This window comes from Myxine glutinosa, chromosome 12, assembly GCF_964187855.1.
Source record: "Myxine glutinosa chromosome 12, kmMyxGlut1.1, whole genome shotgun sequence".
Lineage (NCBI taxonomy): Eukaryota > Metazoa > Chordata > Myxini > Myxiniformes > Myxinidae > Myxine > Myxine glutinosa.
Window position 1 is genome coordinate 43,001,572 of NC_136272.1, and position 26,241 is coordinate 43,027,812.

The following is a 26,241-nucleotide window of genomic DNA, read 5'->3' on the forward strand; positions in this document are numbered from 1 at the left end:
TAATATAGGTGAATCAACAGAAAAATTACTTACTACATTATATAACAAGAAAAATTATGTTCTACACCAAAGAAATTTGCGACAATATTTATCAAAAGGTCTAAGAGTAGAGAAGATCCATAGGGTTCTAAAGTTCAATCAAAGTCATTGGTTGAAGGGGTACATTGATTTTAATACACAAAGAAGAACAGAGTCAAAAACAGATTTTGAGAAAGACTTTTATAAATTGATGAATAATGCGGTCTTTGGTAAGACCATGGAGAATGTGAGGAAAAGACAAAATATCAGACTATCAACATCTTGGGAACAAGCATCAAAATTAATTAATAGACCGAGTTTTACTAGAGCTGAGGTCTTTACTGAGAACTTTTGTGCAATCCATTTGATTAAAGAGAGTATTGAAATGAACAAACCTATTTATATTGGAACATCAATTCTTGATTTATCAAAGTCATTAATGTATGATTACTTTTATAATAACTTGAGGAAGAAATATCAAAATGATGTTAATCTACTTTATATGGATACAGATAGTTTTATTTTGCAAATTAATACTGATGATGTTTATTCAGACATGAAAAAGGACATTAATATCTATGACACTAGTAATTACAGTCCAGAGAGTGAGTTGTTCTCTTCTAAAAATAAAAAGGTGATTGGAAAGTTCAAGGATGAATTAGGAGGAAATGTCATGAGTGAATTTGTGGGATTGAGGTCTAAGGCTTATGCTTATAAATACATTGTGAATAACGTTGAAAAAACTGATAAGAAGTTAAAAGGCATAAAGAAAAATGTCATTAAAGAAACAATAAACTTTAAGGATTATTATAACTGTTTAACAACAAAGAAAGAAGAGTTTAGAAAGATTAATGGAATAAGAAGTTATAAACATAAATTATATTCAGAAGAGGTGAATAAGAAAGCATTGGGGGCTTTTGATGATAAGAGGTTTATTTTAGAAAATGGAATTGATAGTCTCCCTTATGGTTATATAAGTATATAAGTGATAAGTTAAAAAGGGGGGTTAGGGATTTTAACGGGCTACCGCCGCCTTTTTACAATTATATAAATGATAGAACCAAGTACCAACCAGACTAAAGAGTGGAGGTGTAATCAACCTTGGTATATAAATGGTAAACATAACGAATGTGAAAAATATCAAATAGGTATAATTGAAAAGACAACTGGTAAAACAATTTACAAAACAAATAAGAGAACAAGAAAGAAAACAAGTACACATACATTCAAAGTACACCGCCCCATGCCAAATAATTAAATATGCTGCAGCGCGGCATTGCCGGGGCGCCTCCGGCGCCCGGCAATACCGCGGTGCAGCTCATTAAGGCTGCATTGGGAGGGAGAGGTGTACACTAATTGATTGATTAATTGTATAATTAAAATCAATAAAAGATTATCACAAAATATTTTCATAATCAATTGGCTAATCGCATAACTAAACCACTAGTGCTTCATCCGAAGATGTATCTTTTAGAAATTTAATTAAATAAGTCATTTATAAAAAATTAAATAATTAATTGATTACTCAATAAATAATTAATCGATTAATCAATAAATAATTAATAGATGAAATGATTAATCAATAAATCAAAAATATCCTTGATAGCCACATCACTTGGTCACTTATGTCCAAATATTAGCTTCCCAGCTCAAAAGGTGCCTGAGATATTGGCCAAATGAGAAAGAAAATAAATAAATGATTAATAATGAAAATAAATAAATAATAATCATAAAAAAATTAAATTGGTAATCAATTTGGTCAGAGAACACATAAACTACCACTATTTCATCAGAATCTGTAACTTAAAAAAAAAAATTTTTTGGGTCATTAATCGAATAATTAAATAATTAATCGATTAATTGATTAATTAATAAATCAAAAATATCCTTTGCAGCCAAATCACCTGGTCATTGGCATGTCCAAATATCAGCTTCCTAACTCAAAAGGTGCCTGAGTTAATAATGGTCAGAAGAGAAATGAAATTTAATTAATTAAATAAGTACTTAATTAAACGCTAATAATTAAATAACTCCTCAATTAATTGATTATTCAAAAAACAAAAAATACCGTATTTGACAAAGGACTTGCTCACGACTGTGCCGAAATTTCAGCTTCCTAGCTCAAAGGATGGCTGAGATATCGTCCGGACAACCAAGAAAGAAAACAAACAAGTACACATACATTCAAAGTACACCGCCCCATGCCAAATAATTAAATATGCTGCAGCGCGGCATTGCCGGGGCGCCTCCGGCACCCGGCAATACCGCAGTGCAGCTCATTGAGGCTGCATTGGGAGGGAGAGGTGTACACTAATTGATTGATTAATTGTATAATTAAAATCAATAAAAGACAAGTACAAATACATTCAAAGTACACCGCCCCATGCCAAATTAAATATGCTGCAGCGCGGCATTGCCGGGGCGCCTCTGGCGCCCGGCAATACCGCAGTGCAGCTCATTGAGGCTGCATTGGGAGGGAGAGGTGTACACTAATTGATTGATTAATTGTATAATTAAAATCAATAAAAGATTATCACAAAATATTTTCATAATCAATTGGCTAATCGCATAACTAAACCACTAGTGCTTCATCCGAAGATGTATCTTTTAGAAATTTAATTAAATAAGTCATTTATAAAAAATTAAATAATTAATTGATTACTCAATAAATAATTAATCGATTAATCAATAAATAATTAATAGATGAAATGATTAATCAATAAATCAAAAATATCCTTGATAGCCACATCACTTGGTCACTCATGTCCAAATATTAGCTTCCCAGCTCAAAAGGTGCCTGAGATATTGGCCAAATGAGAAAGAAAATAAATGTATGATTAATAATGAAAATAAATAAATAATAATCATAAAAAAATAAATTATTAATCAATTCGGTCAGAGAACACATAAACCACCACCATTTCATCAGAATGTGTAACTTTAAAAAAAAAAAATTTTTTGTCATTAATCGAATAATTAAATAATTAATCGATTAATTGATTAATTAATAAATCAAAAATAGCATTTGCAGCCAAATCACCTGGTCATTGGCATGTCCAAATATCAGCTTCCTAACTCAAAAGGTGCCTGAGTTAATGGTCAGAAGAGAAAGGAAATTTAATTAATTAAATAAGTACTTAATTAAACGCTAATAATTAAATAACTCCTCAATTAATTGATTAATCAAAAAACAAAAAATACCGTTTTTGACAAATGACTTGCTCACTATTGTGCCGAAATTTCAGCTTCTTAGCTTGAAGGATGGCTGAGATATCGCCCGGACAACCAAGAAAGCAAGAAAACAAACAAACAAACAAGAAACCAGAGTGAAAACTGAGTACTCTCTTTCAGCGTGCGTCACTGCCGAGCCCCCTTCGGTGCCCGGCAATGACGATTTGCAATGCCTGGAGGTGGCATAGGAAAGGAGCGGTGTACAATTAATTTAAATACCGGTGAATTGGGTAAAAAAGATGGAAATATTTTTGAGTGGACGGAAAACTTTGATGGTTGTCAGGAAAATATATACTTTAATTTAAAAATGGTATGTGGCACTGGAGGCGCTCAAACAAGAACATTGAGGGAGGTTTACCATTTTATCTTAGCTCAGTTAAAATATCTTAATAAAGAACCAAACTCAAACATATTTTTTGTTAATATATTAGGTGGTGAAGAGAGTGGCAAGAGAATTAAATTATTTCCCACACATAAACAAATATTTGTAGGGTCGTTGTTTGAGTGGGCCAAAGATGATTCACCAGATGATATTAAGAGTAAAAGGTCCATAAGGTCAGAAGGATCACAGGTTCACACAGAAGGACCATTGTTTAAGTGGTCTAATGAATAAGGATAACATGTCAAAAGGTTAGAAGGTTCGTAAAGAACAGGGTGAGAGAAATAGAGGTGTTTAGGGGCAATGAGGGAGGGGAAAAATTAACATGTAAGTCAATGGGAAAATGAGAGTGTCCCAGAAGCAACATATATACACTACTCCTCAGCCACAAAACACGAAATTAAAAACACCTCACAGCCACGAAACACGAAATTAAAAACGCCTCACAGCCACGAAACACGAAATTAAAAACACCTCACAGCCACGAAACACGAAACTAAAAACACCTCACAGCCACAAAACACGAAATTAAAAACACCTCAGCCACGAAACACTAAAATAAAAACACCTCACAGCCACAAAACATGAAATTAAAAACACCTCACAGCGACAAAACACAAAATTAAAAACACCTCACAGCCACAAAATTAAAAACACCTCACAGCCACAAAATTAAAAACACCTCACAGCCACAAAATTAAAAACACCTCACAGCCACGAAACACGAAATTAAAAACACCTCACAGCCACGAAACACGAAATTAAAAACACCTCACAGCCACGAAACACGAAATTAAAAACACCTCACAGCCACTAAACACGAAATTAAAAACACCTCACAGCCACAAAACACGACATTAAAAACCTCACAGCCACAAAACACGAAATTAAAAACACCTCACAGCCACGAAACATGAAATTAAAAACACCTCACAGCCACAAAATTAAAAACACCTCAGCCACGAAATTAAAAACACCTCACAGCCACAAAACACGAAATTAAAAACACCTCACAGCCACAAAATAAAAAACACCTCACGGCCACGAAATTAAAAACACCAGCCACGAAATGAAAAACACCTCACCACCACATAATTCAAAATACCTCACCACCACGTGATTCAAAACCACCACCACGTTATTAAAAACACTTCACAACCACAGAAATAAAAGTTTCAGGGAGTAGTTCAGTGACAACAGACACTGCCCAGATATGTAGATATATCGATAAATAAACCTGAAAATTGCAGAGCCAGAATTATTTTTTGGTCTGGGAAGCCCATGCGAGGTTTCTTCTTCCTCACCCTCTCACAACCCTGGTTGAATATGCGATCTTTCTAAAAAAAGTTCGAATTTTGCCAAATGTTTTATTCGTTTGTTAATATACCTCAGCCATTGACAAATCTGGAATTATAATTTTATTTGAGGTTCAAATTAACCCAGGAGATTGTGTCAAACGATGCCTGCAAGTCTGTACATGTGATAAATTAATTGATCGTCCACAGTCGAAGACTCTTCTTCACGCAATAACAACTTCCAGCTTCCAGACCGTACATCCAATCATCTTCAAATTTTGCACACTTGTTACTCTTCATGACTTCTACTACAGTATGAGGTCGATCAATGAAGTGGTTCAAGAGATATAAATGTTTTTATTATTTGCATTTAATTAACGATATCTGCCAAACCACGTGACCTATCGCAAATTCCAAAAGGCCATTTTAGTAGACTGATATGCTGAACAGATTTGTGAAATTTCCCCTCGATTGTATCACAAATGAGGGAGGAGCTAGGTTTTAAATGTTTGTGCTTAAAAACGTCATAACTCTGAAAACATATGATGCATGACATCATGCTCGCTGAATTTTTTGTTCGACATGGGTATGCGATTCTGCCTGCAAAGTTTGGCCTCGATCTGTTCAGGCGTTTTGGAGAAAATTGGATTTGTGTTTTTCACTCACAATATGGCGGCCGAACCACGTGACCTGTGACGTCATAATTACCATTAAAATATTCTGCAGACCGAGTCCCTCCTATGGTAAAAATTTGCTCTAAATCGGTCCAATTATTGCAGAGAAAATGGTTTTTAAAGGAAAACATAAAAAAAAATTCCCCAAAAAACTTCCTGGATCCGGAATAATTTCCTGAGCTTCACCAAAAACTAATCAATTCTTCCTTATCCCAAGTGCAATCATCCCACCAACTTTCATCCAAATCTGTTCAGAACTTTTCCAGATGTCTTGTTCACAACCACGCGCACGCACACACACACACACACACACACACACACACACACACACACACACACACACACACACACACACACACACACACACACACACGAATGCATTACTCCCTGGCAGGAGTAACAAACTAAAACAGGAACGGAACTTGGTAGAGAGCACACACCTCCACCAGGCTGAACAGCTTACATTTTGTATCCCACTGACAGGCCCGATCTGCATCTGGACCTGAACCAAAATCGAATCGGTTTGTTTTTAACACCTGCCCAACTCATCCACATCGTTTTGTCAGAGCCCATCTACAAGTTTTTGAGATATCGTGCTATGTATCGTTTTTGGCCATGTCTCTCAATTGTGAAGAATAAATTGTTTGTCCCCCGTCGCACCGCGGAGCGAAAGGACTATTGTTTTCCCCTCCATCCGTGTGTGCGTCCGTGCGGGCGGACGTGCGTGCGTAACGAAGGACCGAATTCTAAATTGGTGTGTGGGTGCAACCCACGTCAAAATCCAAGATGGCCACCGCCATGTATGTCTTTTTTTTTTTTTTTAATACAACATCGAGGCTCGTGAAAGAGCGAACATTAATCACACAAAAAGTCAAACCGACACACAAAACACAAAAAATAAGGGGAGCGACAAGATGGGGAGAGAGGGGGAAAGACACAAACACAACATTTGAGAGCAGGGACAACGGGAGAAATGTGGGAGGGGGAGGGCTTTGGGGGAGGTGGGAGAGGTATAAAACATATGAACACTGCAAGGACTTCAAGGAAAGAAGTTGGAATTAAAAAAAAAAAAAAAAAAAGTATCGGGTGAATTAGCGGGGGTAGAATAGATCAACGTTTTGGATGGGGGAAGATAAGAGATGGTGGTGAACAGCTGTTTTAAAGACCTGGAGGGAGGGGTGGGATTGAAGGGAGTGGGGGAGTTTGTTCCAGAGGCAGGAGAAAAGGGGCATCAAAGAGTGAAGGTGAGCAGAGAGCCTAGATTTTGGCAGTTTAACCATAAGAGGGTTGCACGCAGATCTTGTGCGACCTGAAGGAATATTGGGCAGAGCACAGAGAGAGCTGGGGGAGCAAGGCCGGAGAGGAGTCGGTAGAAGACAAAAAGACCACCAACCTGCCTGCGGTGAGTGAGTGAAAGGCCCTCTGAGTTAACTTCATTGCAGGAGATTCCAATGATTCTGAAAGCTTTGGTTTCAACAGCGTGAAGCCGAGCTAGGTGTGAGGCAGGAGCACCAGCCCAGAGGGGGGAACAGTATTCCATTGAGCTGCGGATGAAAGCCTTGTATGTGGTGAGGAGCTCAGGTGTGCCAAGGAAGGACTTCGCACGACGGAGGATGCTCAGTCGGCGACTGGCTTTGGAGGCCAGCTTGGAAATGTGGTTTTCCTAAGAAAGATCATGGCAGATAGTGAGACCCAAAAGCTTGAGCGACAGAACTTCTTGGAGAGGATTGTTGAGAAAGTAGATGGGAGGGTTTTCCAGTCGGTCCGTTCGGAGAGACATTGTGAAAGTGTGCGATTTGTCAGGATTGAAAGACATGTTCCACCAGTCTGTGATTTTTTTCCAGGTCTGCAGAGAGTGAGGAGGCTGCAGAGTGCCGATCTGAGGGATGAGGAATGGTGCGGCAGATAGTGGAGTCATCAGCAAAGAGATAGAGAGGATTTTCCAGAGAGTCGGAGAGATAATTGATGAAGACCAGAAATAGCACAGGGCCCAGAACACTACCTTGGGGAACTCCAGCCAGAACAGGAAGGGGAGATGAGAGAAATCCATTCAGGGCCACACGTTGCCTTCGACCAGAGAGGAAGTCCGCAAGCCATGAGTGGAGATTTCCATGGATACCATAGGAGGAGAGTTTGGTGAGGAGAGCTGGGTGCCAGACCGTATCGAAGGCACGTGATATGTCAAGTGAGACAGCTCTGATTTCCTGTTTGGCATTGAGGACCACCATCCATTGTTGAGACAGCAGAAGCAACATGTCCAGAGTAGAATGACCTGGTCTAAATCCAAATTGATGATCAGAGATCAAGCCATTGGAGAAGAGGAAGGATTTGATATCCGAAGAAATGATGGATTCCATGACTTTGCTGATAATATTGGAAGCAGGCTGATTGGTCTGTAGTTGCAAGGATCTGTTTTTGCACCTTTTTTGTGTAAAGCGGTAATGTTTGCTGATTTCCAAGATGCTGGCAGATGACTTTGAGCAAAAGAGAGGGTGAAAAGAACAGAGAGAGGGTGAGATAGAGCGGTAGAGCAGAATTTTTGGACCCGTGGGCTGATGCCGTCTGGTCCAGTTGCAGAATCAGAGTCGAGGTTTGACAGAAACTTCTCCACCTTGACAGGAGAGAAGGACACAGAGTCCAGGAGCAGTTGGGTTCGACTGGGAAAGGTGGGAACAGAGAGAGATGGGTTTGGGACACAAGATTTAGAGGCAAACACAGAGTTGAGGCATTCGGCTTTGTCACGTGCGGTGTCTGAACCTTGTGAGCGGAATATCTTGAAAAATAAGCGAAGTACCAACTTCTAATCTGGTGTGTGGGTGTATCCAGGCATAAGGAAGAACGCTATTGAAAATTGGATCGCCACGTCAAAATCCAAGATGGCCGCCATCATATATACGTCTGAACCTTGTGAGCGAAATATCTTGAAAAATAAACGAACTTCTAACTTCTAATCTGGTGTGTGGGTGTATCTACGCATAAGAGAGAACGCCATTGAAAATTGGGTCGCCACGTCAAAATCCAAGAAGGCCGCCACCATATATATGTCTGAACCTTGTGAGCGGAATATCTTGAAAAATAAGCGAAGTACCAACTTCTAATCTGGTGTGTGGGTGTATCCAGGCATAAGGAAGAACGCTGTTGAAAATTGGATCGCCACGTCAAAATCCAAGATGGCCGCCTTGCGTCTTCCACTTTGTCAACTCACATCACTTCAATGACGGGGGGCCTAGGCGACTTCTAATCTGGTGTGTGGGTGTATCTCGGCATAAGGAAGAACGCTATTGGAAATTGGGTCGCCACGTCAAACCCAAGATGGCCGCCTTGCGTCTTCCACTTTGTCAACTCACATCACTTCACCGACGGGGGACCGAGGCGTAACGCTTGTTGTCCCCCGTCACACCGCGGAGCGAAAGGGGGACTATGGTTTTCCCCTCCGTCCGTGTGTGTGTCCGCCCGTCCGTGCGTGCGTGCGTGCATGCATGCATAAGCGAACGACCGAATTCTAATTTGGTGTGTGGGTGCAACCCACGTCAAAATCCAAGATGGCCACCAGTATGTGGTGGCCAGTATGTCTGACGCAGTATGTCTGATGTCTGACTCCAGTATGTCTGATCTGAAGTACTCCAGTACGCCAGTATGTCTGAGTAAAATCCAGTATGTCTGACGCCATGTATGTCTGAACCTTGTGAGCGGAATATCTTGAAAAATAAGCGAAGTACCAACTTCTAATCTGGTGTGTGGGTGTATCTGGGCATAAGGAAGAACGCTATTGAAAATTGGGTCGCTACGTCAAAATCCAAGATGGCCGCTTTGCGTCTTCCATTTTGTCAACTCGCATCACTTCACCGACGGGGGACCTAGGAGTAATGCTTGTTTTTTTTAAATTCTACTTTCTGGATCCGGATCTTCACTGGAATCCAATCAACTCGTCCTCATCACACACCCAACCTGCCCACCAAGTTTTGTCTGAATCCATCCACAACTTTGAGATATAGTGCTCATACAGACAGGGGTGAACACATAACCTCCATCCACTTTTGCTGAAGGAGGGAATAAACTTTGTATCTAAGCCGGTGCTAAAAACAATCACCGAAGGATACAAGTGAAAACGTTTCGGCAAAGAGAAACTTTGCCCCCAGCCTGTAGAGGAGTGCATAAAGACAACAGCTCTGATAGTTGGAATTTGAAATTCAGGTTTGGATGACATGGTTCACTTAATAACTATGCACCGGTAGTGGACAAAAACAAAAATGGAAAGACCAATGTAGTCACTTAATAGGGCGCTGGGCCACCACATGCGGCCTGTATGTGCCGTGGCATGGAGTCCACCAGCGTGTGGAATTCTGCAGGAGGGATGCGGCACCTTTCTCCCACAAGAAAGTCAATCAACTCACACCTGTTTGATGGAGGTGGAATACGTTCTGTCTCCGGCGTCATTCCAGAATATACAATAAATGCTCAATTGGGTTCAGATCTGGTGAATGAGAAGGCCATGATATATGAATAACATCAGTGTCATGCTCATCAAACCATTGGGCGACCCCATGTGCTCTGTGGATGGGGGCGTTGTCATCCCAGAAGACACCCCTCCCAGCATGAAGGAAATGCTGCAACATGAGGTGAAGATTATCACTCAGTACCATTAAGTAGCGATTGCAAATGACCTTGCCTTCAAAGGGAATGACTGCACCAAAACGACGCCATGAAAATGCACAGCACAACATGACAGAACCCTTCACTGTTGGAGCCAAGCACTCAGGGTTGAAGAGTCATTTAAGTTGGCACCACACGTTCACTCGTCCGTTTGTCGAGAACATGGTGAAGGATTGTTCATCTGACCATGTCACATGTCTCCACTGCTCGGTAGTCCGTTGCTTGTGCTCTTTGCACCACTGGACTCGCAAACGTGCCTTGTCAGGTGTGATGAGTGGTTGTTTGTGCACTGCAACCAGACTATGGTATCCTGCTCGGTGGAGTTCTCGGCGGACTGAAACTGGCTGCTCGCGCCTCAGATTGAAATTTACAGTCGATTGATCTGCAGTTGCTCGCCTGCTTTCCCTTGTACTTCTAATGGACGTCATGATTCTGGAGTATGCTCTTCCGCCCACTGTTGCCCTTTGCTGATGATATATTTTCCCTTGGAGTTACCTGCCAACATAACCTTCAATACCCTTGCTCGTGAATCAGCAAGTTGAGCTGTCTTTGTCACTGAAGCCCCTGCCAAACATGCCCAAAGAGTCTCCTCTTGCAGCCGGCCAGGCATGCTTCGGGTCATTTTTATGCCTCCGCCCCCGAAGGTGGCCAGAGGCATTATGTTGTCGGGCCGTCCGTCCGTCCATCCGTATGGGCTAAACCCCGTTTTTCTCAGCAACCACATGTCCGATTGAGACAAAACTTTCAGGATTGGAGTGACACCCATGCAGAATGGGGAACAAAAGCATGATAATGATGACATCATAGGTGAAGTGGTATACCAGCCAAAAATGTTTTAATTCCTTATCCTAACTAGAACAATGCGACTGTCGCCAATATGCCTCCGCATAGTCCCACAATGGGTAGATGCCCTCGTTCACTGTCCTAAAAATAAACAAGTTTGATTTAAATTCCTTCAGCTGTTTTCAAGTATCACATTTTCACCAGCCATGACAGGTTTCACATCGATCCGTGAAGCGGTTTCAGAGAGGGGATTTTTTAAATTTAAATATTGGCTTTCAAGCTAATATGGCTGCCACACAATGTGACATATGGCCACACCTGTGTGGGAGCCATTGCCTAACATAGTGTCCCTCATTTACCCAGGTTTTTCCCATTTATTTTGTCCACTACATAACTACATGCACCAGAGCAGGCGTGTGATGGGCCAAATGTCAGGCATGGCCTTGGGAATGCTGGGGGAACGTCTGGTAATTGTATCAGCTTGATCATTTAATCAGGGTAACCGTGGCTCACCTGATGGGGAAATCCACCATGGCGTTGATTTTATCCCTCCAGAGGATATTGCGAAAAGAAAACCGTTTGAGCTGCAGAATCAGCACGTTTGGGAGACGCCAAAGGAGCAGTTGCTTTGATGCCTGCCGGTGAGTTTTGCACTGAGGGCAGAACCTTGGGAGGGGGATAGGAGGATTATGTACATCACTTGGAAAGGTCAAAGGTTAGTGACTTTTAGATTGATATTTGAAGGAAACGATGATAATAAACCCCATGAACCAACCATGTGGATAACCTGCTTGTTCCGATGAAGGTTGACAAATATCCCAAGTTGATTATCATGTTCTACCGAGGAAGCTCACACTGCACACACCATGAAACTCAACATCCGCTCACTTCATTCAAAGCACTGCAAGGTGACCCAGAAAATAGATAAATATGCCTCAAAATATTTCACACCTCGACTTCTAGTCCTGGTCTACTCCATTCGTTTCCAAAAGGTGTTCAGCTACCACCCAATCCATGTTTTTTTAAGTCACAACATCACCCCAACACCACTAAGTTCTTCTTGTTTTGGTCTGTTATGTGTTTGAGCTCTTCGTTGAGCCTCGGCTTTGTACAAAAAAACAAAAACTCCTCACCAGGCCTCCTCTGGGGCGAGAACCTCTGGTTTGGTGAACAGATTGAGACAGTGAGAAAGCGTTACACCCGAGACACTCCCACTGGCACCCGCTCCACCGCCAGCACCTTCCTCCTCCTCCTCCACGAGCAGGGGCTTAGTCTCCACAGCAACGTGGCCTGGAATTCGACCGTGATTGCACCATTCCAGCACCAGGTTGGCTTCCTCAGGAAGTGAGAGCAAACCGTCTGAATGTGAAAGACAGGACACATAATTGAGTTTTGTACAAGGTAGTAATTAAACAGCAATCGTGTACATGCAAAAACCTGACAGTTGGTTTGAATGCAGAGTCGTGCACCTGGCAAACGAGGCCAACGCTGACGACAAGGGGTTTGGGGGACGCGTGCAATAATGACTGTTGACGCTTTTGGACTGAGCGAAACATATCATTGCCCTCGATTCAACCAAATCTTGTCATTGGCGCGTGCAATACCTGTACAAGCTCCCCCGTGAGCTTTGTTTAGATCACGGTGAGCATAGATTCAAACATGTATACTTTCATATTCCTGCTACAACCGCCACCTTTCTGACATGTAAGTGTGTTGGCCGCGTTAAACGACATCACATCAATTAACCACCGGCCCAACATCAACCACAACGTAATGTTGAACAGCTCAATGGAAACTTTTGAGACCATTTCTAAGTACAAGCATTACCACTTCTCATCAGGACACGAGGTGGCATCTGCTACCCATCGCAAGAGGGCAGCACATATTTGGATTAAATTAACACAACTTAGTGTTGCTTTTTGTGATACCCAAAGCAGACAGAGGATGCATATTATCGGATCACATTTTCGTTTGATAGTCATTTCATTTTATTTTTTAAACTAACTTCATTTCGAATTTGTAGATTAAACCATGTCACACAAGTGTTTGCGGAATAGTGTTGGGGTACCGGAAAGTAATGTCATTTTTTAAACTAACATCATTTCGAATTTGTAGATTAAACCATGTCACACAAGTGTTTGCGGAATAGTGTTGGGGTACCGGAAAGTAATGTCATTTTTTAAACTAACTTTATTCCGAATTTGTAGATTAAACCATGTCACACAAGTGTTTGTGGAATAGTGTTGGGGTACCGGAAAGTAATGTCATTTTTTAAACTAACATCATTTCGAATTTGTAGATTAAACCATGTCACACAAGTGTTTGCGGAATAGTGTTGGGGTACCGGAAAGTAATGTCATTTTTTTTTTTTAAGCTGTGTGCACAGGTTTAAAAAACGACATTGCTTTCCAGTGCACCTAATATTAGTAATAGTGGGCGCAGCACATGCTCACAGTTTCCACTTTGAAGGAGAGTTTGCGGGGAGGGTCCTCCTCCACGTAATACGATCATAGAAACGTACATAGAAACGTACATCCGTTTCCAAGATGTTCTGTTTGTTGCGTGAAGTGTCACAACATCCAACCGAGCGTTGAAATTTAATCTGCGCTCTTCATTGTCCAATCGACGTGGAAATAAATTCCTTCCTCAATTATATTCTTCCAAACAAGTTGTGTGATCTTTTTTTTCTTCTTTTTTTTCCGTGTAGTCTGTGGGCACCCTGGTGGTCGACTACAATTTGGTAAGGCCCAAATTGATAGACTATACGAATTGGTAATCGTGAGCATTGGTAGAATTGGTAATTCACCCCTGTGTCTGTCTGTGAGAAGGATATCTTCAAAAGTTTATGGACGGATTTGGACAAAACTTGGTGGACAGGTTGGGAGAATGACAAGGACAAATCGATTCAATTGAGAATGACAATTGCTAATTTTTAAAATGTATTTATAAAGTGTTTCTTCATAATTGAGAGGTGGGGCCAAAAACTATGTACAGCATATTTCAGAAGTTGATGAAATTGATTTGGATGAAACTTGGTGGACGAGTTGGTTAGGTGACAAGAACAAGCCAATTTGATTTTGGTTCAGGTCTGAATCCAGATTCGGCCCATCAGTGGGATTCAAACCATAAACTGTTCAACCTGGCGGAGGTATGCTCTCCACCGAATGATGTTCTAGTTTATATTAGAAAACGTCCAGCCAGCCAATTTCAAGCGTCTGTTAATATCATCAATTACACTGACTGCAGAAATATTCCTGCTTTGGTAAACAAAATTTAGTATTTACAACTGTTCATAAAAATAAGCCTATTGTCTTCATAAAAAGGTATGCACAAAAATAAATAAATAAACGAAAGTACGAAAATATTCGCAGATAAAACAGACAGAGGCTTTTTTGTTTCTTCCCTTTTTCAGAAACGTACGTCCCCATGGAGATCCCTTCTGCGACTTCATGTCAGTGGCATGAGCGCAACGTGTCGGATCACTGATGGTTAGACGGCTGTAACCAAAAACCGAAAGCTTTTGTTTTGAAGTCTTATCCAGTCAGACCTACGGAATTGACCGAACGAAATGCTCGCAACGTGAACCAGGGCCTCATTTAATTATTGAAGTCATGATGGATGCGTTTCAGGTCAGCTTTGAAAAGAAGGATGGGGCATGGGCAAGCATAGGTTGGCAACCATTGCACAGGCTTGGGCCCAATGTCCTCGTCTTGCGTTGAAGCTCCTCGTAAGGGAACAACGCACGACGATGAGTGTGTGCCTCGATGGATAAATCGTTCTGTCCCAATCATGAGGGCGATGGTCGGTGGATTTTAATGATGTGCCACAATAAACGTGGATTACTCTCCTTCTCCATGTGCACACCACTCTCCCATGTGCCTGGAAATTTCCACAGCTCCCTCCGCTCCTCCTCCATCCCCCATGCCCCAGCACCCTTCTCTCTGACGGACCATTCATAGGCAGACACCCTCAATGGAATGTTTACACGTGTTTTAGTCACCAGTCGAGTCATGCTCTTATGTACTCAGCAGCATTTACAATGGCAAGGCTAGACATTTTCATTAAAACACCTTACATTAATTATCGTGGAAAAATGACCATATTGTCTCTTGAGCAAACCAAACTGACGTTGTGAATGAAGTACGTAAAGGAGGTGATTAATGGGAAATGCAGCACAAGGTATGTTAAGGTTCATTTCCAAGACGTTACAAGAACACGAAGGTCTATGTTTCTTTGAAGACAGATGTCACAGACAGACAGACCACCCACAACATGCATGCACAACCCATGACAGAGATGCAACCGACCAGCCATAAAATGGGCAGTAGGCAGACAAACAACAAGCCATATCAGACCTACAACACTGGGAAAAAAAATAGCATGCATCTGTACTCCTGGCCAACACGGACATATTCGACAAACAAACGTCTGTTGATAAAGTGCGTCAAAGAGTCAAAATAGTTTTGGCTGTCCACCAACCCAGAGAAAACAGTACATCATGTTCATTTCACAAAGATAAATTTACCTTGCTATGGTACACCAAATAAGGAAGCGAATCAATTAGTGTTTCAGGGGGAAAAAAAATTATATAAGATAACTTGAATACAACAGCGAAATCTCAAGTAGGGTTTCCATGGCAACGAACATACGGCGACCAGTTTGAAGACGTTTTGGAACTCGAGAAGTTTATCATCTCGACCAAAAAGCATCTGATGAAACGTTTGATCTGGCCCACAATGACGCGTGAGTCACAAGTGTGGATTTCTTCACAAAGCTGCGAGAGGAAGGACATTGCGACAGGGCAGGATTTACAACATGTGCCATGGAGCCTCCACCACCCAAGGGCTCATCCAGGATTATTGTCAAGTGTCCAATTGTTGTTGTGAAGAATAGCTTTTTAACCCAATATTAACCAGTGCAGCAAATTTGCTACAAAAATTGGGCATTCGATGGGCATTTGACAAGTCTAGTTGAATCGCTCATATCGTCTGCATTCATTTGTTTGAGGGATTTTTACTTTGTTTTAGCAGAATCCGATACCAGGAACATAAAAAGCAATGCTTCTAGATTCGCAACTTAATAGTTCCACTAGTATAAAGCCCGTCAAATATGATGGGTTGGACCAATTTATTCGACTGCGCACCCTCTTGAGCATGCCAAAGCCTGAAACCTCAGCCTAGTGTCAGGTGTGCTTATATCTTCTTTGTAGACATCATAGGGATGAAAAATAAACTCGTTTTACTCTGAGCGCATTGCACATCAGGTGCACCAAATTTCACCTTACTGCGCCTTGTATTTGTTGATGTTTAAAAAACACAAACCTGTACACCGCCCTTGAGACTAGTTTAGAAAGGCACAGTCTACAATTCCAATAAAAGAGACATAATTACTCTTATGGAAAATGTTTTTAGAGTTTGTTTTATCCTTTAAGTTTAAAAATATACCACAGTGAACATACATTCATGTTAAAAGATTGGCCTTTAAAACCCGACACAAATTGTCCTTATGAAGGGCGACAGACATCTGTACAAACACACAAACTGACATTGTGGTTTATATGGTAGATTACTCAAATTAAATCTAATGTAGCTTGGAAGTTGTGACAGTAATACTATTGCGGTTTTGAGAACCCACACTTGCTTGTAAATATCACATCATTAAAGGTTAAAGGTAGCACCCCATAGGTAGGCCACAAGCAACACGTAGGTCACCATAGGACATCAGTTATTTCTTAGTATGTGTTAGATAAGGCCATTTTCCAATAGTTGAATCTGCGTTGCGTCAATCAAATAAGAGTAGGTCCCCTTCCGTTCATTTTGCAGCCTCCCTCCAAGCGACACCATTAAGCGCGCTCCCCAGTCTGTGCCCCATGGCCCCTCCCAATTTGGTACGCTCCTTGGCTGCAGCCTTCGCTGCCCTTGAGCTCGCTCAACGCCGCCATAAGCCATGAGGTGAAGCCCGGAAAAAGGGGGCGGAGCGCCAGGGAGGAGGTGTGGCCACGTCACCCAGCCGTCAGGGCGGGGCCGGTAAGCCATAACCAGCCAACCAGGGCTGGAGTGACATTGCCTGACAGGGCGTGGTTGGGGCTTGCGGAGCGATCGCTGGCTTGAGTTATAAAAGCCAGCGCACAAAGCCCTTTGAGAGGACTTACAGCGGAGGACTGTGCGGAGAGGACTCGCTGGGGAAGGTTGGTCATTCAAGAGGACTGATCGTTGTGGAAAGCGCTGATGCGATTACAGAGAACTGTTGGGAAGAATTACGAAGCAGCGCTCATTAAAGAGGTCTGAGCGGGGAGAGAGAGGCGCTTGACCTGGGACGTGCACTTTACGAGGGAACTGAAGCCAAGCCTTGGTATTTCAAAGAGACGCGCTGTGGCAACCCGCTGTACTAAGGGCGAGCGCACGACACGCATTGCCACGAACTGCAGCATGCAGGACATTGGGGAGGGTGCGCTTGGAGCGAGTAGTGCGCATATTACGTACGCCAGTATACCAGCCTTCCCCCGTCATTATAATTGTCCGCTCGCGTTACGCTATGTGAAGAGCTGCCTGCCGGGTTTTTCGTCGGCTGGACCGGAGCCGGACTGGAGCCTGGACACCATCGCCGGACCTTCCACCCTACCATCTGCAACCCCCGTGTGAGTGTCTGTGTGTGAGACGGGCCCGTTTGTCCAGGGAATAGGTTAAGACTGTAGTTAAGACTGCCCTGTGTACTTTTCCTTCCTCTTACTTTCTTGTACATTCTTTCGTTTCCTCTTCTTCTTTGTACATAATTAATAAACCAATCTGTTCTTCCTATTTTCCTGGCTTCCTCTTATCCGATCGTCCTAGTCTTTTCTCAATTGGGTAAGCGTGGCACGATTAGGAACCGCTAGAATCGGGTCTAGTCACTGGTTAACAGCTCGGGTCGCGGACGGATTGCTATCCGCTCGGCAATATTCCATCAATATCCGTGATTCGGGCGGGAGTTATTCCCTCATTTCCGGCCGGCGTTAGTACTTAGGTAGTAGCGAATCCCTAGTCCTAAAAACCCTACCTAACGCCACGCCGGGAAGGACGTTATACCCCCCAGGGTCGCGTCGGCCAGATAAAAGGACAAGGGGATTAACCCCCTCTTGATAGGGGAGAGCCGACGTTTGAGATCTGCAACAATACAATATCTTTTTGGCAGGCTAATTGCACGCTTTGCCAAGCTTCAGTTGTGTCTGGAATCCATTGGTGGTGATAAAATCCCACAAAACACTCCTGAAATCACGTACTTTATCCAATAATTTAGCTCGTGCAATATACTTACAGCAACTATACAAATAGGAAATTGAATAGGGGTGCCCACAGAATAAGACATAAGAGTTCCGGGTGCCATCAGTGAAAAAGTTTGAAAACCACTGTTTTACTTCATTGTTGGTGGCAAAAAGGGCCACCACCACCCATGCATGCCCTGGGATCTCCACCACCATAAATCCGGCGTTGCCTAGTGAGGCAATCGAGATGCCACTCGAAAGGTGATTGCCAAAAGCACATTCGTTTCAGTCATAGACGCAGGGGTTGCGAACGAACAACAGAAAACTATAAAACAAAACTACTCAGAAGAAAACAGACATTTTGGTCACCAGATGCGGAAGAATGGTGTAAGATGTCTGTTTGTTCCTCATACCATTCCAGCCCCTTGGGCCAATTTCCCTGGCATTTGCTGTACCGAACGATTACTTTCACACACGAAAGTGTGTCAAAATAAATGCCAAAACGTCAAAATAAAAGCTTTCCAATTCGTAATCAAATTAATGTCAAAATATGAAATGACGGTGCTTCCGGCGATTGAGCGTCATATCACAAAACTGCATTTAAATATCTGTTTTCAATATGCAGGATGGGAATTAACATACATATGTAAAGGGCCGAGTCTCCGCAGGACTACACCAAGTCCAATCATTGGTCGCACGATCCTGTAGGAGGCTAAAACAAGGAATGTCATGAGGAGGCCATTTGGCCCATCATTGCCGTGTTGTATTCCCGGGGTAATTTTTGCGACAGGTGTAAAACATCCATTTCTGGGGAAAACAATTCTGGGCGTTTCTTCCCCTGCCGCAATCTTTCTGTAAGGTGTCTATTCTGCTGTTAATGCATTTCCCTCATTTCCACTGCGATCATATATTTATAGCTTTGCTCAATTTGACTTCATCTTGGCTTACAAGAATCTTCTTGACGGTTTACCAAAATCTGAATAACCCGATCTTGATCGGGTGACCCAACTTGGTACGAATAAAGATAACCATAAAGAATAAAGACCATGTAATCAAGCGATTATTGACAGCAGCCCTGGATAGCTCAGGACACCAATAGATGTAGAATGATAGAGGGCTTTGTGGGAACGTCAAATCCATGGGTGGCACTGAATGCAGCAAGACAAGTTGGTACTGTAATGCCATGAAAGGAAACAAAACAAGCCGAACAGAACCCCAATGTTCTTGTTTTTTGTGGTGCCGCGTATCGTCCACAATGAACGATACAATTCCAAATGTTACAGTCTCGGTGTGACCCGCACCAATGCCATGGAAACACATGCCTGTGGTTTCTGGATAACGAACAGTTTTGAGAATTTCTCCAGAGCAGCTTTCAAAACGTCAACAATGTTCAAGGCTATGTAATGGGTGTTATCACCAATAAGATAAACACAGGTTAACGTTTCATGATTCAAGTTGATACATTTTTAGTTCACAAAACATTTCTCTGTATTACTTCTCCCCAACAGCCCGTCTTGTCTATGCTGGAGCGTTCCCATGATCTCTTGTATAATAAATGAAAACAATATTCAATGCAACAAAAATAATTAAAAACAGCTTTGCAAACACCAACCCCCCCAACCTCCAACTACTGCGCTCTTTCATTGAATGGAACACTTAATCGTCGAGGGCTGGGGCTGGTCATGGTCTGCAAGACTGAACAGGTGGAATAATAGATGGAATGAATAGAACGCGGTAAAGTGTATATGCCATTATGCCAACCACTTGGGGGAAGTTTCCCATGGTAGTTAGCAACTTTTGTTCAATATTTACTCCATCCTTGAACCTCAGGCCCTTATCAAGTTTTAGAAAAATAAGTTACAACCCGAGCATCATCAAGAGTTTGTTACTTTATTCAGCAGGAAAGCAGAAAACGAAGAACAAGCCTTTTTTATGAACATATCTTACTTTTGCCCATAACAACACACAACTACCACATCCACCCTCAAATGCGTAAACGGTTTTCCACACTGATCGGGTTAACGGGTTAACAAAAACCGAACTACATCTTGCCTTGTATGTATAGGCAAGGTGCAGTTCTTTTGATCTTAAACAAGCGTTACGCCTATGTCCCCCGTCAGTGATGTGATGCGAGTTGACAAAGTGGAGGACGCAAGGTGGCCATCTTGTATTTTGACGTGGCGACCCAATTTTCAATAGCGTTCTCCCTTATGCGTAGATACACCCATACACCAGATTAGAAGTTAGTAGTTCGTTTATTTTTCAAGATATTTCGCTTCATAAGGTTCAGACATATATATGGTGGCGGCCATCTTGGATTTTGACGTGGCGACCCAATTTTCAATAGCGTTCTTCCTTATGCCTAGATACACCCAAACACCAGATTAGACGTTGGTACTGCGCTTATTTTTCAAGATATTCCGCTCACAAGGTTCAAACAAACATGGCGTCAGACATACATGGCGGCGGCCATCTTGGATTTTGACGTGGGTTGCACCCACACACCAAATTAGAATTCGGTCCTTCGCTTATGCACGCATGCATGTACGCATGCACGGACGCACGCACGCACGGACGGAGGGGAAAACCATAATCCCCCTTTCGCTCCGCGGTGCGACGGGGGACAATAACCTCGTGGTGAGAACTTTGCCAGAAAATATCATCTGAAATATTGGAATTGCTTTACACGCATCATTCCCTCACTTACAGGTCCACATGCACAGAAATTCATGTTTCGTTTAATGCATACATATGGCTTCACTTAACACTTAATCATTGTTCTTTTCTTGAATATCTTGGAAGAAAGATATTGTTTTTGGGGTAATGTTACGCTTCATTGGCCCAGCCCAACAAAAAAATGGTGATTTGATTACGTCATATATCACGTGACCCACCACATCATTTTGAGTTTAATCATCGTACTTTTACAAGCAAGTTAAATTATTGTACATTTATTTATACCGGTAAGTTAAGCTAGCAAGTTTAATAACCGTACTTTAATTAGCAAGTTTAATGATTGTACTTCTTTATACTGGCATATGTATATTATACATATATATATACATATATATATATATATACATATATATATATATATATATATATATATATATATATATATATATATATATATATATATATATATATATATATATTGTTGTGGATCCGCCGCCGGCCTTCTCCCCTTATCAAGGGGGGATTAATCCCCTTGTCTTTACTGACCTGGCACGACCCGAGACGTATTACGTCCCTTCCGGACAGCGCTAAATAGGGTTTCAGGACCAAATTCGCTGTTACCTAAGTACTAGCGCTGCCCTGGAAGCGAGGCAATAAGCCTCGCACGAACCACGTGTGATGGTGATACGCCGAGCGGTTTGCGTACACGTGATCCACGCTATTATTAATTACTAGGCCCGATTGGAGCGATCTTATTCGTACCACGCTTAGTCAATGGAGAAATCACAAAGGCGATCGAATTGGAAGAAAAGGCAGAACAAATATGTTTACTTATGATTGCACGTATTTACAGCTCAGGACGAAGAGACACAGGGAAATCCTGAAACAGTCTTACTCTTAATACCCCAGGACAAACGGGCCCGTCTCACACACACACTCACACAGGGATTGCTCATCGGCAGGATGATGTTCACCAGCTCCGCGGTGGTGGTACAGGATTGGCTCCGTCTCACTCTCCACGGTCCCCGGCACGTCCCACGAAGATGGAGACAGGTGAAAGCAGGACGCTCGAACATGTCGCTCGAACAAAGCGGATAATCTTGGGGCGAACGGTAGAGGGCGGACTGTGCGTGGCTGGCGGTTACTCAGCCACGTTCACTCGCTTTGGCCGAACCGCGCGAGTTAACAACGCCCTGTCTGCGCCAACGTATTCCACGTAACAAGGTTCATTCAGCGCGGGTGATTCCCGTCAAGCACGTCTCCTTCCTCTGTACTCAAAAGTCACTTCAGCGCACCTCTCCCGCAACTCTGGACTCCACGACTCGAGCGCCTGCCTCTCCCTTATCATAACTCGACTCGACGAGTGCCTCTCCCTTCTCATAACTGAGGTGGGGGCTTCGCGCAAAGGGTTTTATTGCCACGCCCTTAGAACCCTCTGGAACTCACCAGACGCTCTTCACCACGCCCTCTCACGCCATTCCGCTCAAGCTCCGATTGGCTAGTTCATTCTTACCGTCCCCACTGCCGCGCCGAGCTCAACCCCCCTTCACCTTTCGAGGCCCTGCCTCATGTTAACTTGACTAGGGGACAGCCAAATGGGACGCGGGATGGATTGCGCCCATAGAGGTAGAATGGAGGTTGGAGCAAAATGATTGGGGGGCCTATTCTCCTGTCTTTACACAACGCAGGTACTAAGAGGGGAAATGGCCTATTCTTACACATTCTAAGACATAACTATACTACAAATGGGCCTATATGTTTCTCGTGTGACTAACTATGGGGGGCAAACCTTTAACCTTTAATGACTTCAATGTGCCAATCTCAAAACCGCAGCACTGCCCCCTCCCTCGTCAGACTCGTCCCCGAGTCGAACCCACACAGGTGTGAACGACCGGTTTTGAGAAAGACTTGGGACTAGTTTTTAATTACATGTGACACTTAGATGTGGTTCCCCTCTGACATCAACTCTAACCCGTGTATGCAACAGTTTTACAACACTAAATATGTCCCACCTACTGCGTTGTGTAACTAACAGACTCGCACCCACAACTAACCAAATTGCGGAATTAATTCACAAACTACACAAAGTCGGTGGGTAGCATCTTATTTACAATTACAAAATCTAATTATTTACATCTCTATGACCCAGGACCTGTTCTTTTTGGAAAGAAGATTGGAGGGGAGAGAAAGCACAGCAATGCACCAATACACATAACACAGTCATCAATGCACCGTTCAAAAAGTTCACCATTTGCTGCTGGGCTGCATCTTCTTCTTGCTTCATCTTCTGTGTGCAATAAAAACTAAGTTCTTCTTTCCTGGCACACCAGAATAAAATGTACAAAAACCCGAGTTCGTTTTAGTTGCCAGCAGGGCCAATCTTATGTGGTCCGACTGCGTGACACTGATGCCACTTAAAACCAGCGGTCCGAAGATGAAAGGTAAGTCTGTAGAAAATGACTGCTCGGCAAAGTGTAAGGCCACGAAACGTGTGGTCCATGTGTAATGTGGTGCAGCAAAGTGTCTGTGCATGTGCAGCAAAGTTAGCATAAGGAGTACGGCAGCAAAGTACCATGCCGTTCATCTGCATGGGCGTAGCAACGTGCAGCCGCACAGATATGGCAAAGTGCAGCCGCACAGTTCAAAGTTGCTGCACACTCCTCCAAAATTGGTCCATGGGTGGGGAGGAGAGACAAAGCACAGTTAGCAGAGGAAAGGGCGCAAGGGCACACCAGAACACAAGGTAATGCAACATGAGGGGCGCGGGAGGGCGAGCAGAGCAAGCTCGTCCATAACCGTTCGTAACCCCTCATGTCAGCTTACACTACCCTTGCCCCTCCCTGTATTTACAAATTACAAATCCGTCACTATGTCCTGTCTCCCATATCCCTCTCTAAACCAAATTCGTCTTCCAATCCCTCCCAGGAAGGAAGAGATGGAACAAACTCATTGTCTAATCACGTCGAGATGCGTCTCACTTACTCAAATCGTTCACTTGGTGCTGGTGTGGAGCTTTGTCACCTTGATGAATGAATGTGGATGGTGCGAAGGGATTTCCTCATCCGAGCTACACTAGTTACATTAACTCAGTTAAACTACCCGAGGTCATACCCTGCCAATTGGCCTCTTTAAACTATGCGGTTCTAAAAACCAATTCCCATTGACCCACCCTGTGGTGCTCTTCCAAATTTGGGTCTCACTCCTCAATTTTTCAATCTGTGCCTTTGCACAATTTCGGGGCTGGGTCGTGTAGCTCCACTTGCAGGTCCAACTACCTGCGCACCACCGCCACTGAAGTCGCCACCCGAGCTTACCTTGCACCTTGCGACTACCTAAATTGGGGAAGGCCCCTCCTGGCTCTCTCACCCCCTGATGCCCTCTCTGGCATTGGGCTACACGGGTCCTTTCCTAGGATCCTCGGGCCGCACTGAACACTACTCTAACTGGCTCCCAGAGCCTACCTGCGGCCTCACCTGGCCGACAAACTACCAGTGGCGGAGTGCTCCACTAACCATATGCACCAACAAAGCCCACACACCCAGCCATTCCACAGACTCATGCACCCATCCAAGCACTTCCTGCTACTCCCCGCACCACAGATGTCAATATCCAACACTTTACCTAAGCCCTCTACCTGACTTTAAACTACCCTCCCCGGGTATTCGTGAAGGGGTCCATCTCCCCCCATTCACTCCTTCGCACCATGCATTCCACACCCTCTATCTCGCACCAAGCATTCCACACCAAATATTCTCACACACCAAGCTCTCTTGCACACCTCTTGTGCTCTCATACCTGTTCCCCACTTGCACACCATGCAAGTCAATTCACTCCAACCTTCCCCTCTTGCACACCATGCAAGTCAACAACTCCATATGTCCTCAATACACCACTTATACACTACTACACACACACACAGTATCATCTAACTGACTACTTCCCCCTAATACTCGTGCTTTCCCGTCTTCCCTTACACTAAGCACTCCCTCGTCATTATAATCCAACTAATCTCGCTACGTCCCCTCTACCTGCACCATGTTCCGACTTAAATCTTGTCCCTACTGTCATTTCTAAATCTCTAACAATATCCTAGCCCGCCCTTGGCTAGTTTACACTGCCACCCCATAATCTACTGCTCATGTGCCCCAAAGATTCGTGAGGAATGGCGAAACCACCACTCCCCCACGCCGGGTACCATTCGCCAACACTATGGCTATCCGTCCACTGTACTATGAGCCTCTCCGTGCGGCAATACATTTTCGTCACAGCTCGGCTTCGAAAAGCCGAGCAATGCATGCGGGTGGTTGGACTACTGTAGGTTGGGTCCGTCCGGCATTTTCGATTCAGGGGAGGAGGCTTTGTTGGGCCAATGTTCCAGGCGCCACCTCTGCGCAGAGCCTTTCGGTCCCCTGCACGATGGCCCAACCTCCCACGGTCAGAGCACCGCGGCCGCCAGGGGGCGAAGCTCCGGCCTCTCCTACCCCCCCTTGAACCGTGCCGATCGCCTTTCCCGCCAAGGCGCGGCACCGACCATACAGGGCGGGGCCCGGCATGAATCGTGCACGCCGCCGCGGCAACGATCCCCGCCGATCCCCGCTGCACACAAAGTACACCACGTACCGAGGGCTCGCATCGGCTATACGTCGCCCGAAACGCTCCTCCGGTCTGCGTCGATGCTCGAGCCGCGTTCTCAACACACGCAACCCATTCCTAACTCGCACAACGCGGCACTCCAGCGCCTCCCATACACTCCCTGCATTCTATTACCACACGCTCTCGTGCACACCACCCAGGCGCACTCGTACCACTCATACACTCCGTTACACACTTTTCCTCCACACACTTCGTCACACAATCGGCCATCACACACCCTCATGCACACTCTCTTGTTACACCCTCAGTAACAACCACGGGTGTGCACTCTCCCGGTACACACCCAATCAGCGCACACTTACCCATGGGTGTGCACTCTCTTGTTGCACACCCAATCACACGCTCTGGTGTGCACTTCCTTCGCACACTCTCTACAACATGCTCCGGTGTGCATTCTCTCTCACTCGCGGCCATCGCACACTCTGTTTCACACTCCATTTCACACTCTTCCCACTCACATTCCGTCATACTCTCGTGCTTCAGTGCACACCTTTTTTGCTCACTCGCGTACATCGCACCACGGACCTTCCACAAGCACCCGGGTTTCGTCTGGATCCCAAGCGCGCCAAAAATCTTTTCGCGCCAAACACTTTCGCGCCATACACTCCTGCTCACCTTCGGGATTCTCTTCTCCGCCAA

General features: G+C 43.8%; 1 protein-coding gene across 1 annotated transcript in view; it reads right to left on the reverse strand.

The window, feature by feature from the left end:
* The window catches only part of USP19 (ubiquitin specific peptidase 19), a gene marked incomplete in the record, with an annotated part of 203,680 nt that overhangs the window by 28,581 nt on the left and 148,858 nt on the right, over positions 1-26,241 (reverse strand). The window contains 2 exon segments of the mRNA XM_078766316.1: positions 11,547-11,699; positions 12,167-12,392. Of these exon segments, the coding sequence (XP_078622442.1) occupies positions 11,547-11,699; positions 12,167-12,392 (379 nt within the window).